Below are 17,158 nucleotides of genomic sequence, written 5' to 3' on the forward strand. Positions count from 1 at the left end.
TGTGGTGCCAGGTTTTGGAAAAAGCCAGGGCATCTGATCTAATCAGTGTGTCGCATCGTGCACTGGATTTTGAGTTTGACGGGGACCTGTTCTGGAGAACTTTCAAATCTGGTTGATAGTTTCCAATCCTCTGGCCACCTGGATTTAGGCCACTGACGTCTTCTCAGATCATTTTGGGTAGGCTGGTGTAAATAATGTTGCTCTAGTCAAACCGAACAAAGTCAAACAAGTGCTCTGGTTTAGTCGGCTTGCAACAGAGGTGAGACTTTTCTTTGCAATGATAGCTGAAATCAAGTTTTCTTGACCAAAAGATTATGCCTATTTTTTGCCTTGGGTCTGGAATAGGGCCCAAAGTTTGGTTGCATATGACGACAAGAGTTCAGTCCTTCTTACGATCAACGGCCAACATTTCTGCTTTAACACTATTCGCTCACAGACGTTTTCACTCATCCAGAAATATATGCTATTGTGGCAGTCAGTAATGTTGTTCGTTCCCATGACCTTTCTGCAGTCATAGATGTATGGCAACAATGTACATCTGGAATGTGAGAGTGTGTTACTCGATTGCCCGCGTAGGCTTTGAACAGCAGCAAGACACTGATGAGCTCTGTGGAGCATGGCAAGTCACTTTTCATGTGGACGATTCTGTGGCTCCAGTCCATTTTTTCAGCTGGGGTCCATGAAAAAAAGGTGATGAGGTATCGATGAATTATATAACAACGACTCAGAGGATATCTTTGCTATCACCAAGTAATGCATGACTTTGCACCAACCTGGTTTGTGCGTGTATTAATGAACGTGACTCATGTACCACAGAGATGTCTCTGACTAACTACCATGCACAGGGTCAGATTTATCTTACACACATTCCTGTGATACAATCCATGTTGTTTTACTTGAATAAAGTATATATAACTTTACCAACCTGATTTCTAATCTCGAAATGTACTCGTAAGAGGTTTAGTTCAAAATCTCCAACATTTTGGAGACTTACTATGATCCACTACATACATAAATGTACACAAGCCATGCAGTTCTACAATTATTGCTCCTGCACCTCAGTTGAGGACTATCCGCAGGAATAAGATTCTATGAATTAGCAGGTGATATTTGCAAACACAATTTATTTGAAAAGAAAGACGTGGACTGGGCCAGTAGTTACCATGCAGCATAACCTACCCATCGAGTTCGGCAGTTTCTATGTATATCAGGCTGTGGGGCTCGCTGCTGGACAGCAACAGGAGGTCTGCCTACACAGCAGGGAACAAAAAAAGTGGAAATAGTCAATTAAAAATGCTGCTCTGAAATCAGATAAAGGAATCAGGACGAAGCATGTCATGTACTGGAAACCAGCGTTGAGAGTAGAAATATTGAGTTTTAAGCTGCAGTTTAACGTTTTCACAGTGGTACATCATTTTTGGGAGAAGGGTGTTATGCTAGAAGCCTTGTTAAAATCACAGAAAGTTTGTGGTGTGGCAGATACTTGCTCCATGACGCAGGGCTGCCTGTGTTTTAGTCAGTGTTGTTTTTGTTCAGGAAGGAGTATCTTTGTTGTGTGCAGTAAAATGCAGCACCCAGGCCAAGAGGAATTAACAAGTTAAAATAAAGATATTTCTCCTTGTTATGCCAGCCTCAGATAGGCACTGACTCGGATTTAGAGACTTTAGTCAATCTGGGTTTGTATCAAAATACATAAGTGGATGCAGAGGAATGGCCATGCTCCACCTATGTAACCCCTCCCACGACACAAAGTAACACAAGGCAATCAGGCTTTGTGTTGCTTTGTAAATCCCGAAATACATTTTGCATTGTGGCTGCGCCAACACAGTAGTGCACCGACAACGCAAAATGTTAGTAAATCCAGGCCACTGTGTGCACATGGTGTATAGATAGGAGTTTGTGAGCAAATCATTCAAACATTTTACTGAACATTTTTTCTTCTGTGTGTTGATAAAATATTTTTTGGGGAAAACAGAATCACAACTCACTTACTGTCACAAAATTGTTGTTTTCAAGCTTGATGATGTCTCCAACCTGAATCTTCATCCATTTTTCATTGGTGAATCTGTTGGACAAATATTCAAAGTAAAATTTGTGGTCACCATTATCGTTGATACTGTACAATGGATGAATTTTACAACAGTGAGGAACACATTTGCTTTTGTGCTTGGCACTTTTACTTTTCTTTTGTACCAACATTTGCACCAAACAATTTGTACAAAATACTTAAAGCACTCATAAACAGTGTGAATAACACTTGGTTCTATACTTGGTTCAGTGATAAAAATGTCCCCAGAATGTTGTCTGTTGCTGGTGCACTTCAAACCAGTGTGAGTGTGTCGTAATAAATGTGACAAATTTGCTCTACATCACTTTAGAAAAAGCAGAATCATCTATTTGACACATTTGTGCTATAATCCTCATAAAAGTATTAGATGAAATACCCATGCACATAATTGCAATCAATTCAATGCTAGCTAATTAATAGAAATGAGTGTAGGACTTACATGAAAAGCGATCAAAGAAACTAACATTTTCACGACACAGGGAAAAGTACATACGATGCAGCAGAGTGATTGTAGCGATCATAAAGGGCAATAATTGCTGGTATAGACATTCTGCTCCAATATTCCAATATATGTCTTTTTTGTATCTCCCTTTTTAGGTCTCACCTGGTGTTGCAACGCGCATGCGCTGCTCGCTCTGTGAGGCACATTATAGTAGGTTATGTTTTAGAAGTGGAGTTGAAGCCCCGCCCATCTTTTTCATTGGCTGGCGTCATCGTCCATGGTAAACGCTGGCTTCAGATTTAAAATGAGGCTCCTTAGTCCCTCCTTGTTTCCGTCCTGTTCATCCTGGACTCCTCCCTCTCGATGACCAGACAAGTCAACACCGTATCCTCATCATGCTTTCACACCCTTCGCATGCTTCGCAAGATCTTCCGATGGATCCCGACCGAAACCAGGAAGACGGTCACCCAGGCCCTCGTCACTGGACTACGGAAACACCCTCTACGCCGGAACCACAGCCAAACTTCAAAAAAGACTCCAATGAATCCAGAACGCCTCCGCCCGACTCATTCTGGACATCCCCCGACGCAGTCACATCTCCGGCCACCTGAGGGACCTACACTGGGTCCCCGTCGACAAGGGGATCACGTTCAGGCTCCTCACCCACGCACACAAGTCTCTCCACGACCTGGGCCCCAAGTACCTCAACGACTGCCTGACCTTCTATGCGCCCACCCGACAGCTACGGTCTACCAGCCTCACCCTCGCCACCGTACCACGCATCCGAAGAGCCACCGCCGGAGGCAGATCCTTCTCCTACCTGGCGACCAAGACATGGAACTCCCTCCCCATCCACCTTCGGCTGACCCAGGACCACCTCGCCTTCAGGAGACAACTCAAGACGTGGCTGTTCGAGCAGTAGCGGACCCCTTCCCCCAAGCGCCTTGAGACCCTTCCGGGTGAGTAGCGCGCTATACAAATGTTGTGATTGATTGATTGATTGAGCAACACAAAACCCCGTACTCAACAAACACCTTTCTAGGCTCTTCAATGGCGGGACCGGAGCCCGGCCCAGTCAGAGCAAAGGCAATAAACAATAACCGTCAACTCATCATCTAGTGCATCACGTGGGATTCCTTATGGCCTCCCTGCACCCTCCCATGCTTCTGAACCACTGTTCTTCCTGGTGGTTGATGAGAAGATCAGTTTGTACTTGGACTTATCACCCACCAGCTTTATATTTATTAATATGTTTGCCTATTGAAGAGTGCTCGCTGTGGAGTGATGCTCATTGAATAGACTTACAATATTTAACAGCTTTAGTTAGTTGTAAAACCCCCCAAAAATATTTGAAACATCGTAATTGTCAACTCAGCACCATCAACCAAACAGGGGACCGTGGAATGCTCTTAAGGCCGCCCCTAGCACCTCAATTATACAACATTTTAATGTATCCCATAACAAAATGCCAGCTGATTTTCAAAATATATGCCAACAATACACATGCCCACACTAAGCTAGGTAGGAACCCAGAATACTGGAACATTATCACCAAAAGGCTACGAGATACCTATTGTTAAACGAGACACAGCCAGATGTGTTTCAATGTTGCAAAGAACAATATCAGGGGACCCGTAGCCCACCTGAAACCCTCAACACACCTTATGACAGCAAGACACTCATGCACCTCCTGCCTAGTAAGAAAAGCAGAAACCAGTCCAGAGCACTCTTCGCAAAGCAGCACACAGGTGTGATGAAGAACATCAACTTCCAGCTGCTGATGCCAGAGATGCTGGTCTTCCAGATCAAAAGTTGAATTCAACTCACCAGAGCTCTGGTATTAGAAAGACTGGACTACTGCACTGCAGTCCCGTAGGGTGGCTAACTACAAGTCGCGGCTCTTCAAACCATCTAAAACCAAGACACTAGACTGGGAAGGATTGGGAGAACATCATCACAGCTTTACAAAGGATCCATGAATGTAGTTTCAACTTGTTTCCAACAAAAGTAATCTGTTTTAAAGTAAGTATAGCACTTATACCTGGAAAGCTAAATAAAAATATTTAAATACCCTGGTAGCAGATTTACTCCTATATCATTTTACAGCATAGTCATGGTAATACTAGGTGTAAGTAAATCAGTTCTCAAGTGTAAATTCTAAATTTGTCAATCGCAAACGTGCATTGGAAACCATGCCATGCGCGCTCCTGTTGGATCTAGGTGCCCAGATGTCTTTGAGCCTCATTCAGATTATGGGGGTGGCATGCCGGCCATCAGGGTAGCAAAGGTCATTTACTTCAACATCCTGGCTTCACTCCCACCCACCAAATGTAGAGAACTCCACAGGTGCTGTGGAGAGCTCTGTGCCTTCAGAGAAGCTGCCGACAAAGCAGATTTCTGAAGGCACTGAAAGTTTGGTGACCTGTCATCATGTTTTATGCGGCTGCTCATCAAACTTTTTTGTTTTCACTAGTTTTTTTGTGTACACTCGGTTTTCCTAGCCGATTTCAGACTTTTTACCGCGTATTTTATTGGTGCCACTTGGCTTCTGTATTGGATGGAGTTGTAACCAGTGTCAATTCCAGGGCGATGGTGGGGATACAGCTGGTAGCAAAACTAGTGACGTCCATATTTTTTTTAAGGCACCTATTTTTCTCCAGGCCCTATATGTCTGCTCCATATGCGATTTTACGTCTGACCTTGCCCTGCACCACTTTAGCAATATACTTTAAGAAACGGTGGTCTTATGAGCAGGAGAGTCTGAAGGTAGCATTCGACAATGCCTCAAATATGTAAATTGCCATTTGGATGAATGAGCCCCACTTTAGGGAGCCCCAGGTATGTAAAGGTGATTACATCTTTGAGGTGAGAGTTTCCAACGGTGAATATTTTATTATGCCTCTGATTTTTCCTGAATACCGTCAATCTTGTTTTTTCTTGTTTATGTTTATGCCTTTTTTCAGGCATTATATGTCCATAGCTGTTAGCTGGCTCCATAGCCCTTCGGGGGTGCATGAGATGAGGTTAGAGTTAGTTGTCACCACACAATAGGGCAGGTACCTGGGACACTTTGATTGGTGTCAAATCTGATGTAAAATCTACGACTAATCAGCGAAAGCTGATGTAAAGTCTAGGACCAATGCTTTATCTACTGTGGAGAGTCTTTCTTTAAAATCTTCGTGAATTGGGATTAGGGTGTTTTCATTTTATGTCCAAACATCTATGAACATAGCAGCAATTTCAGGTAAATTGTGCAGTCAATATGGATAAGGCTGATGGGCCTGTAAGATTTTGGCTCATTTTAGGGCCTTTGTTTAGAATGGAATGATAATGCTGTTCCACTAGGGGCAAGTTTCCAAGGAGGGGAGCCTTGAGAATGGTGCCGCTCGAGGTTTGGCCCATCATTTGGGGAAATGATTAAATACTGTGGGTGGGAACTTAATGCGTGCCGGGGTTTTTCATCTTTGTGAGCTGATCCACTGCCAACTCTATTTTCACCTCTAAAAGAGAGCTTCATATTTGGCTCTGCTATTATCTCTTCTATCAGTTATGCCATTTTCCAAGGAGGTTGGTAGGAAGATTTAGGTTGAGAAGTTGCCACAGGTGCCATAGCACCAAAAGCAGCTGTGCAGCGGCTTATCCAAGCCTGTGCAGAGAGGTTTGCCTCTAAAGAGTTCCTTTTGGTGCCCAGATTCCACCAGTTTGCCTCCAGAAATTGAGTGGCTGATTCTCTAGGTCTCAATCTGCTTTCCATGGGTATCTTTTTACTGTGGGCGTCATCGAGCCCCAGAGACTCATAGCAGATCAACCAGTCCCTGTTACAGGCGATTCAATACTGTGTCCGTGATTATTTGGTTGTTTTTCCACCCCTCCAGTTTGAGTTCAAGTGTCTGGTTCCATTTCAGCTTTACAGTGAGCGAAGCTCCGATGTGCTCCTCAGATCATATGTTTCTGGGGTCTTCTTGGAAATATTGCCCATAATATCAAGATGGAGTGCATTGGGATCAGTCTCCAGTCTCCAGGATACCCTACAGTTTTCCTATCGCCCTGGTCTTCGGCTCAGAGAAGGATGTCATCGTTGACTGTGCTCCTCACACTTTGTAGGTTGGGATTTTCACGTTGTCATTTTTCAGTAAAGTGAGGGTGGATATCAGCCCTTCGCGTTCACAGAAGCATTTGAGATTATTTCCATTTGAGTCAATTTTTGCAAACTTATGACAAATCAAGGGAATGTCCAAGGCATTCATTTTGGAAATTTGGTCAGAGTCATTCCCCCATTGGCCCATTTTACAAGTGAAGTCCCCGCAGAGGAGGATCAAGGGCCTAGACGCGGCTGGTTTGCTCATGGCCTGCCTAATGGCAATGAAGAGTAATAAATATCCCTCCTTCCTTCTCTGCTGAACGTAGATGTATATTACTCTTAATATGATGCTGTGTAATAGGAAGATGTAGCACATCTCAAAGCATGCTATTGCTGTTTCTTGTACCAGTCAGCTGAGATGCATGTTCAGAGTTTCGATGTAACCTGGGCCTTCCCAAGGTCATGCCATCCATATTTCTTGCACTTAGACTTGATGATTTGTTAGAAACTCCATCACATCAGTATCACCTACTGTTTGGGCAACTACAGACACATTCCGTGGCAGGACAAAATGTTTGTTTCCTCAATGTGCTTTTTAGCTGCCCTGATAATTCTAGAATTGAATTGTCAATTAATGTAGTGTATCATGTCAAGAAAGTGAAGGCTTCAGAATCATTAATGTGTTATAAATGGAGAGGCCTAGTGCTGACGCTCTCCACGTCGGAGGCCAAGCCCGCTGATGCGTCTACCTCCAATGGTAGGGACCACAGTGTAAAGAGAGCCAATGGCTGAAGTGGGCAGACCAACTTCGCATACGGTAACCTAAGGTGAGTGGAAGCAAAATGTGAATGACATTTGAACAGACCAATGGATGAAGAATGCTGGATAAAAATATCTATGTATTTACACTGGAATACTGCGACCATACCCATACCCCATACCTCTAACACAGCTGAATGTACATATAAAGGGGCACCTACTTCGCATCTCTAAGCACCTGCACCGTCCGGTTGTTTACTTGGTTGTCACTTTTGTGGCGATACTAGAGAGACAAAAGAGAGCACATTTAATCTACTGTTAAAACTGTAATTTCCCAAAACACTGGGGCTGGTAAATCAATATTTCTTACATTTGTTTGGTCTGGTACTAGCCACATCTCTAGTATGCTTTGGGACTATTTACACTATATAGAGCAAAATACATTTGGGTTATAAAATATCTAAGAATAAAATATAAACAATGGGTTTTTAGGTTCTACACTATAAGAGGGTATAGCGAGGAAGAGGATCAAGCAAGGGAGTGCATGCGCGCACACACACAAACACATACACAAACACACAACGCAATTGCATACATCCTTCCTGGGAAATGGGGTGGAACAAGAAATGTGAAGGGAGAGAACGAAACTCACCAGCTGACCACAAGAGAGCAGTGTTGGGGACCATCAGCTCCAGGAATATTAATGGGAAAAGGACGTTTTAGAAGAACACAAAGGGTCCTGGGAGAAATGGCTGCAAATTGTGTTAACCACTGTCAAGCGCTCAGGGTAGTTAACACTGTGCCACCTTAGACAGTGGCCCTCCTTATGCAAATGAGTACAGACCCTTTCTCTCATGGGAAAAGCCCCTCCCGAACTGCCATGCAGGGTGAACTGTAAGGGTGCTATATAAATGTGCTCGTTCATCCATTCAGGAGAGGAGCATTGTATTTGAAGCAGCTATTCAGACCCAGTAGTGAAGCAGTGGTTATTGCCGTACCGGAGAGCATTGGTGGATAAAGTATGCGAGGCAGTGGAGATAGCCATCATCTATGGTGTTGAGTCAAAGTGTCTGGCGGGGAAGAAACAAAACCAAAAACAAATAAAAACAAAAACGTACCTGAATCTCGCTGCATCGCAGCTGTCCTGGCTCCACTGTAGGCACAGACTCCCAGACTGCCCTGCGGCCAATCCTGACACTGCTCTCACAGTATGAGAACAGCATCAGGATTGGGCTGATCGCCCGCGACCTGCACTCCCAGGGAGACTGGGAACCTGTGCCCGCTGTCGCCAACCAGGCAACGCAGCTCGGGTTGGAGACAGTTTCAGTGCGCATGAAGGTTTGGCCGTCATGATACGGCCAGCCAAACCATCATGCGCACTGACAGCAGTGCACCTACCACTCCTCCTCGTGCCTTTCATCCCTATGGCCCCCTAGACTCCACGGTGGGAGAAAAATAAAATGATAGTAAACAGCTTTATTATCGTTTTATCTTTCGTTTTGAAACCGCTGCTGCTGGCAGGGGGCGGTGACGCTCCTCCGACATAGTGGAGGAGCTGCTGCTGCTGCTGCATAGAGAAGCAGTGGTGCGTGACGGATGGAGGGGAGCAGTGAACCCCATATAGAGAGGCAGTTGTGGATGATGTACAAGGAGGCAGTTGTCAGTGCCCTGTAGAGAGGCTGTGGACGGGGGACATATAGGTAGGCTCCCGGATGAGCTGTATGCATTGGTATGAATTGGAAGCAGTGGTTGGGGTTGCACAGGAAAGCGCTGGTGGATAACATTTAGGGAAACCACGGAGGGCGTCATTTCATGAAGCAACGTATGTGTAACACAGGAAGAATTAAGTGGAGGATTATGTGGGAGATAATTGCTGGGAACTGTAATGGGGAGCAGTCTTGGGGTTCATATAGAGAAAGTGATGGGAGCCAATAAGCAAATAAATTGGAGGATCTTCCTTGAGGGCGGTAGCGGGAGTCCTGCAGAAGACCAGAAACCAGAATGCTCAAAAGGAAGCCAGTGTGAGCAATAACGATGGCCCAATCTGTGGGTGGTAAAAAGAAGCATGACTGCATCGATTGATCCATGGAGGGTTTCCGATGGCCCAATCTGTGGGTGGTAAAAAGAAGCATGACTGCATCGATTGATCCATGGAGGGTTTCAGCTGCCAGTGTTTCCAGGAGCCAAGATTCCCCGTTGAGTGCTTGCCACAAATATAAGTAGGTACTTCAGTCACTGTGACAACTACTAAAACCTAGGTAAGTAAAATGGACTCAAACAAGGAGAGAGATTGATCGAAACTGCCCCTTACATAATCGTCTGTTGCATCCTTGATGGCGGAGACTGCAAGCACGAGCACCAGTGGGACCACAGTCGTGAACCAGGGTAAGGAAGACACTTGAGGGATGACCTGTGAACAGAAGCACACGTAGAAGCATGACACAAAATACAGAACACTCTAGGACCAGCGATATCATGCTACCATCTGCACAAACAGAACAACAGACCTAAGTCGAGTGTTCCCATCGATTTGTCACAACAGAAGTTTGCGTCATACTCAAATATTTAATATTTGTTTCTTATTTATTTTCCTCAGTTATCAAAATTGGCTTAACCAATATCAGCCAGGATTCCACTACATTTATGAGTTATATGCATTCCCCAATTTTTTTAATAGATTTTATTAAAGCCCATCCTGTTTCACAGCACACTTTTTCGGAAATTGAAGATTATTTAACTAATTATTCAGTTTATCTATCAATTTTTAAGTTCAATTGATTTGTTAAACAATATTTCAATAGTCTTTCGTCATTTCATTACAAGGGGAGTGGATGGGATGGGGTCGCCAAGTCCTAAAAAAGGCTTAGGGGGGAGGACCACATGGCCCCCTATCCCTTTAACCTTCATAGGGCTCTGGGGGAAGGGAGTCCCTGTGGTCAAACCTCTGTTGCGCACGGCCGAAGGTCATGTGCAGGCTGGAGTTGGCTGCCTTTAGGGGGGTTTGGCCACAGGGCCCGGCTGCAGGTCAGGCCTTGTGATGAACGTCCCACTGTGCAAGGACTTCAGCCAACGACTGTGCATGGCCGAAGGGTTGGATTTACTTATGGTAATTAAATATTACTTTACGTTTAAAAAAACTTGAAATTCACTGTAATAAACAAAGGTTTAAGTAGCGTTATAATTAGGTGAAAAGTTCAAAACAACATGTTTAAAACTCTCAAAACCACTTAAATTCACAGTTATAGCTATCTCCAGTAACTATAAATCATGCAGTTTAGAGATTGGTTTAATAATTTGACAAATACCTGAATTGGTAATAGTGGCCCAAATGTACTAATTATTGCACAATGCAGTGAGCATCCAAATGTTCAGCGCTGCTTCATGCTTTATGGTTAGGTGAGCACATTTTTACTGTTTATTTTCACAAACCATGCAGCAAAATCAAATCTTTGCAGTCTCCCATAACTTACAAAAAACGTATACAGCATGTCTTCCCAAGTTAAAAACTGCCCTAATTTGCAAACATGGGTCACTTTTCTAGCTTACTAATTCACTAATGGGGGCCACTTTTATTTTGGTTTCAGGGCCTATATCCTGACCCAGTATCAAGCTACAAATCCATGGCAGCGATTTTGTTCCTGTTTATATTTTACATGCTTTACTTAATCTTGCATTCCTCAAGAGTGTTACCAATGTCCAGGATGTGTGCTTCTGTATTTCTTTTCACAGCGTATTACTCTTGTATGAGGCACACACTGTAGTGAGTCGCCTTCCGGTGTTTATAACAGGCTACAGTTGAGAGCCTGTCTGTGGATCAAAAAGGTGTCCAGAATACATGGTCAATCAAAACATGGCCTCTCTGCAGAGCACACAGAGCAACGGTCCCAGATTCCAGTTGCAGTTGGTATTCTGTGCAAATGAGTGTGAAGCAAGTACTCGATGGTGAAAACATTGACAGGCTGAATGTAAAATAATTTATTGCTGTTACTCATTTATCTCAAACAGTCATTGACAAAACCAATACCCTGACTGTTTTTAGATGTAAGTCAGTTGTTATCTTATATTTCTGGATTCAAGCACAGAAAGCTGAGGGAAAGATGAGAAAAAGAGTAGAGCATTGAGGGGAAGGTGGATTTAAAAGGGTCAGAATCAAAAAGAAAAGATAAGATAGGAAGGAAGGGGAGAGGTGGATGTAAATGAAGCAGAACAAGGAAATAAGCAATGAGGCTGGGGGAGAGCTGAGAGTTGAAGGGGAGTATATGGATAAGATGTGTGGATATAAGAGAGACAGAACCACCAAGGGAACATAAGCAGAGTGGAGAGAAAAGTATTGGTGAGAGATGGATGGAAGAAAGCAGGACCACTGAAAGATGTCAGAGGTTCAGCTGGATGAGGCAGACGGGGAGAGATGGAAGTTAGAAGGTTCCGAACCAGCAAGAGAAATTTGAATACTACAAAAAAGAAGTCCACTTCCAAATCTCTTTCATAAATCGTAATTTACTCATTGACAATGTGCCGGCATCTGATAACGCTAGGAGTTTGAAGTAGCATATGTGCTGTATCAGATGATTTGTGGCTGACTCTTGATCATAGAATTAGAGCAACCTCAGTGCTTATAAGTCAACTAGTACAACCTAGAATTTAAGTATCCCCCTCGTGTGGTTTACCTCTATACAATTTGAGAAATCTGAAACAATCCACTCACTACCTATTTCTATGTATTGGGTCTCCACTGTTCACTCTACATAATTCCCAGTTTGTCTTACTCATACAGTACTTTGGTTTCCTGCTGATATCCTGTACATATTGATACCCAAACATCACTTACCTCAGTTGCAATCTGGTCTTTGCCCAAGATTATGTTTGGACTTGTATGCTGACAGTTGATTTCGGAATGAAGACAAATTAATTGAAACCTTAACGTGACAAATCAGGGGTTCTAATTTTTAAAGGATCTCATACAATATGGTGTTCTCTTTGATGGCTGGTGGAGCTGGGTCAATCGCCCGCATTGGTGGAGTCAGCAAAAAAATCTTCGATATATTTTCCAGCATCTTCTCTTTTTTATTCGGAGCAGATTAACCATGTTTCATCCACTTGCTTTTACTACATCCATAAGCAACACAAAATCATCTCTTTTCTCCCCTCTCACTACAGTGAAGCTGCTGTGTAGTCGGTTATCTTCTCCATAGATTATGCAAATGCCCTCTCTCTTGGGCTTCCCACCATTTAGCATTCAGTACCATTCAAATCATTCAGGACTGTGCTCGGATCCTCATCTGAGACCGCTGCATCGCAATGCTATTTCTTCTCACGTTTCTGCTGGCAGCTGTGTTTTTGGTTTGAAACCATACATCTGCAAGGCACTATCCATGTGTCACTGTGCACTGCATTAAAAAGGCTCTCTCTTTCGACAGCACTCCGGACTGTTCATTCCAGAATCCTATACTCCATTAGATGTCCCTGATTGGAGACAGATCCTTCTCCTTTCTAGTTGTGCTGGACTGAGACTCTCTCCCTCTTGAGCTATGGTGTGACTCCATTTTTTTTAAAAAGACAATCAAAACTGTCCTTTCTCCACATTAGTAAAGGCTACACCTCTCCTTTGGAGCTCTCTTAGTGCCAGAATACCCGATTTGCATATCATTTTCGTTAATTCCATTCAAAAGAACAATAACTAAGTTAAATTCATTGGAATTATTTCCACTTATTGGAGATTTAAAATTTATGTACGTATTTTATTAGGATTGTTAATGCTATTTCTAACCATTTTACCTATATCAAAACTAGGTAAGTAGCTTCTTGCAAAGTGGCTTCAAACAATGCCATATAATTAATGTCTAATTGATATTACCTCCTATGAGGTCACTTCCTGTCAGGTTAAATCTTATGCAAATTATAGGGGCCTCGCAAGTTGCTATTCTGCCCGGGCCCCACAAATCCTATGACCGGCCCTGTGAACTGGAAGCACGCCCTTCCTGTACAAATTCCTCTGGGTACACAACTCAGAAAGTTCCCACGCATTGAATGAGTGCTATGCACTGCTGCACATTTGGAATGCATAAATATTTTATTAGAAATGAACACATTTCCCCTTGTTTGCACTCGCTTAACTTTTTTTGATTCAAAGTCCAAAGCTCCATAATTGTTTGCACTAATCCGCTTCAATAATACTCCCTCGACGCAAAGGAGTGCAAAGCAGCTCAAAGTGATTTTCGTACTACATAAAATTCACCTTTTCAGCGCAAAAAACATCTTGTCCTACATAGTACATTGCATTACTTTGAGTTGCACTAGTGTAGCGCAATGCCACAGTAAATATGGCCCAACGTCGGTCACAGGTGGACAATGATCTGTAGCAGATTCTCTCAAATTTAGAATGGTCGCTTCATTTATTTCTAGATGAAATCCTTCCAATTTTGCTTCATTATTCAGTTTTACATTCCTTCAAATATCTAATTATTAAATTTGTATTATGGGGGCGTGGCTTACGCCCGATGGAAATGGCCGCAGTTCCGTAGCTCTCCGGACGATGGGGAAGAAGACCGGCCCGCCGTTCCTTTTCTAGATGTGAACGGAGCCTGGAAACGGAGGATATGCTCGAGAAGGAATCCTTTTGCCTTCAGCTCCGGTTTGGATGACCCGCTGACTGCCGTTCTTAGAAAAGCCGCAAGTGAGTTTTGAGGCGCTGCCGATTTAATGGCCGCCACTGTGTATTCCAGCTGATGAAGTGAGGCTCCTAGCGGTACCTTCAAGGGACTCGAGCGACTTTACTCTTTTAGCGCTGCGTTGCTTGGAGCAGCTTAACTTTCCTGAAGCTTTTGAGCTCTTCCTTTCTTTTGGGCAATTTCGGCTAGCTGCGCCTTTGATCATGCATATGCTCCTCACAACCGGCTGCCGCCATTTTGTGTGCTCAGAGACACAAACTGCCTCATAATGTTTGAATAGGGTTTTGACAGTCTTCCCTCAGCAATGTGTTTATTACAGGCATGTTTTTCCTCACGATTCACTAAAGGGGTTACTATGACTTTAATTTCCTCATGCCAGCTCTACAAAATAATTTACAATTTTTTTTGTTAACTTACAGTGCTGCACTTCCATTTTATTGTTTCATATGCTCATGTTGCGCATCATAGGTGTGCACGGGCTTTCGGTCATTGTGTGCTTGCAGGTTTTTGGCTCATGCTGTTCCCCTTTTATGATATAAACATTGTTATGCAAACTTGTTAGGATTTACATATGTGTTGAGTGACTGTCTTCTCCCATGTTTCACGCTCGTTTCCTATTGAGGTGGTGCCATACTGTCATACATTTACAAATGTTGTCCTTTGGGGCTCTGTATTCTTAACCTCGCTGGGTTACTTCTCAAGTGAGCTCTGAGAGGTTCATTACCTGCTTTACACTTTCTGTTGTCCAATTGGGTTGGTTATCCCTACACATTTTAGAGTCCTGCACTTTTTATTCTTTTGTATGGGGAGAATATCTAAGGATTTGTGCAAACCCTCCACAGCTGCTCAGAAATTCTCAGTTCATACAGGCTCCCGCTTTCAGTGTTTGGAGATGGAGGACCTACCGGATACTCCGTCCCCGAAGGGCTCAGCATCTTCAACTTCATCAACGCCTGCCACCAAAAAAGGCACCATCAAAAGACAGAAAAAGGATCCTCCTTCGCCTCCTTCACAAGCCCCTGCGTCCGCTTCATTTGACTTGTTATTAGGTGAAATAAGGGCTTTACGTCCTTTTATCGAGGAGACTAAATCTCCAATGCAACAAGTTTTAGACAAATGGCTTTCTGTAGACAAACGGATAACTGTGCTCGAGCAGAATGTTGCCTCAATGGAGTCCTCTGTATCCAAAGTTGAACCAGTTTGTGCACAGGTTTCGCTTTTATGTAAGCAGATTGAAAATTTGGAGAATAGGAGTAGGCGGAACAACCTGCGCCTTTATGGCCTTGAGGAAGGTTTAGAGGGGTCAGATTCCGTCGCCTACTTTCAATCTTTTTTGCCAAAGCTCCTTAATCTACCAGAAGGCACTTCTATCAATATACAAAGGGCACACCGTCTGGGTTCCATTAGAGGCAAGTCTTCTGCTGCAACAATGAGGAAACCAAGAGGAGTCATTATGTATTTCCTTGAGTACACAGACTTACTTACAGTCCTCTCTGCAGCAAGAGCTATGAATCGTATCACGTGGTCTGGTCACCCTTTATTCTTTTCGCAGGACTATGCTAAATCAACAGGTGATCGACGCAAGGAGTTTTTATCTCTTCAACCACAATTGCGTTCCATGGGAGCACAATATGGGTTGTTTCATCCATGCCTTTTTAAAGTGACTATCAATAATAAGACCACTACTTATGATAACCCATTGAAATTGAAAAGTTTTCTTTATTCGCATTCTACTGACAAGATGGATAGCGCTTCTACTTCAAGCTCTTAATAACTTTCTGCCTAGTGTAGCGTTGTTGTTTCTCTATTTTGCAGTTTGCGTTTATGATGGTTGCTTAAGCTTCATAGCTTCTACACTGTGTTATGTGAATTGTTGTCAAGTTTAACCTTTTGTTCCTCTTTTCTTACACAGATCCTTCCCTGCTCTTCAGGCTCCTTCCCTGTGTTATTGGAGTTCGTCGGGTCTGACCCCTTCCTTCGTCTTTTCCTTTGAGCTGTGGTCGCGCCATTGTCCACGTGGCCTCCACCCTCCAACCCTTTGTTTGTTCCGGATGTTATGTAAGTTCTTCGTCTTTCCCGTTTTCCTAATGTTTTTTGCAATTTTGTTCTTTGTATGTTTCACTCTTTCTTCGCACCTTCTTTCTTGCCCTTTTTCTTACTTAATTTTGTTGCGCCTTTTCCCTGGTTTTCTCTCCTTTCCCCTGTCACTTTTTTGTCTCTTTTCTAGGATTCATCTAGGACATTTGTTCTCTTTTTCTCACTTTGTCATCCCTTTACTTTATTGGTTGATGGTGTCCTATTATTCTTCTTTCCTCCTATCCCTTTCTGAATGGATTTTGGTGTATTCCCACGATTGCCATATATACTTATTTCTAAGTTCATTTCTATTCTGCTTTTTCTCTCTTTCTTTCTCAGTTTTCCTTCATTCTTTTTATGTCTCTCTTTTTTGGCTTTCTTTCGTTTTCTTACTCCGACTTCTTGTCAACCGCCATATATTGCATTGGGCTCCCTGTTTTCCAGGGTTCTTTCTTCTCTGGTTTTTGATTAATTCTTTCTTATTTCCCATATGTATGGTTTTTGCATTTATTTCTTATGTATTTCATGACTGAATTGTACTGATATTTGTCATCATTGTTATTGTATGCCTTTGACAATTGTCTCTTGGAATGTGAGAGGTCTTCATTCACCAATTAAGAGACAAAGAGTATTGTCCCATCTTTCTAAACTTAACGCTGATATAGCTTGTATACAGGAATCCCATCTTTCTGCTGAAGAGTCTGTTAAGTTAAAGAGAGGTTCGGTGGGTGAGGTTTATTTTTCTCCAGGTGATGGAAAGCGAAATGGGGTTGTGATTTTGTTTCGAAAATCACTTCCTGTCAAGGTTGTCACTTGTAGTACTGATCAATTAGGTAGGTGGGTCCTGGTAAATTTCACCCTGGATAAGGTCCCTATGTCCATATTAAATATTTATTCCCCAGCGACTGGAGACGCCTCTTTTTGGCCCTCCTTGGCTCCATACATCACGCTACATTATGCAGACAATTTTATTATGGCTGGGGATTGCAATGAGGTTCTCGACCCATTCCTGGATAGACATTCATCTACTGCTTTTGTTCCCCACAAATCTCACAAATCTTTCA

General features: G+C 43.1%; 1 protein-coding gene across 3 annotated transcripts in view; it reads right to left on the reverse strand.

Annotated features, from left to right (window-relative positions):
• Positions 1 to 17,158, reverse strand: part of LOC147726133 (phospholipid-transporting ATPase ID-like) — a 795,656-nt gene that overhangs the window by 190,824 nt on the left and 587,674 nt on the right. For all 3 annotated transcript variants that reach the window (XM_086960237.1, XM_086960240.1, XM_086960239.1), the window contains exons 5-8: positions 9,662 to 9,760; positions 7,572 to 7,633; positions 1,993 to 2,065; positions 1,180 to 1,250 (exon numbers count right to left, since the gene is read on the reverse strand). In XM_086960237.1, coding sequence (XP_086816363.1) covers positions 1,180 to 1,250; positions 1,993 to 2,065; positions 7,572 to 7,633; positions 9,662 to 9,760 — 305 coding nt within the window. The remainder of the gene's footprint in view (positions 1 to 1,179; positions 1,251 to 1,992; positions 2,066 to 7,571; positions 7,634 to 9,661; positions 9,761 to 17,158) is intronic.

This window comes from Lissotriton vulgaris, chromosome 3_1, assembly GCF_964263255.1.
Source record: "Lissotriton vulgaris chromosome 3_1, aLisVul1.2, whole genome shotgun sequence".
Lineage (NCBI taxonomy): Eukaryota > Metazoa > Chordata > Amphibia > Caudata > Salamandridae > Lissotriton > Lissotriton vulgaris.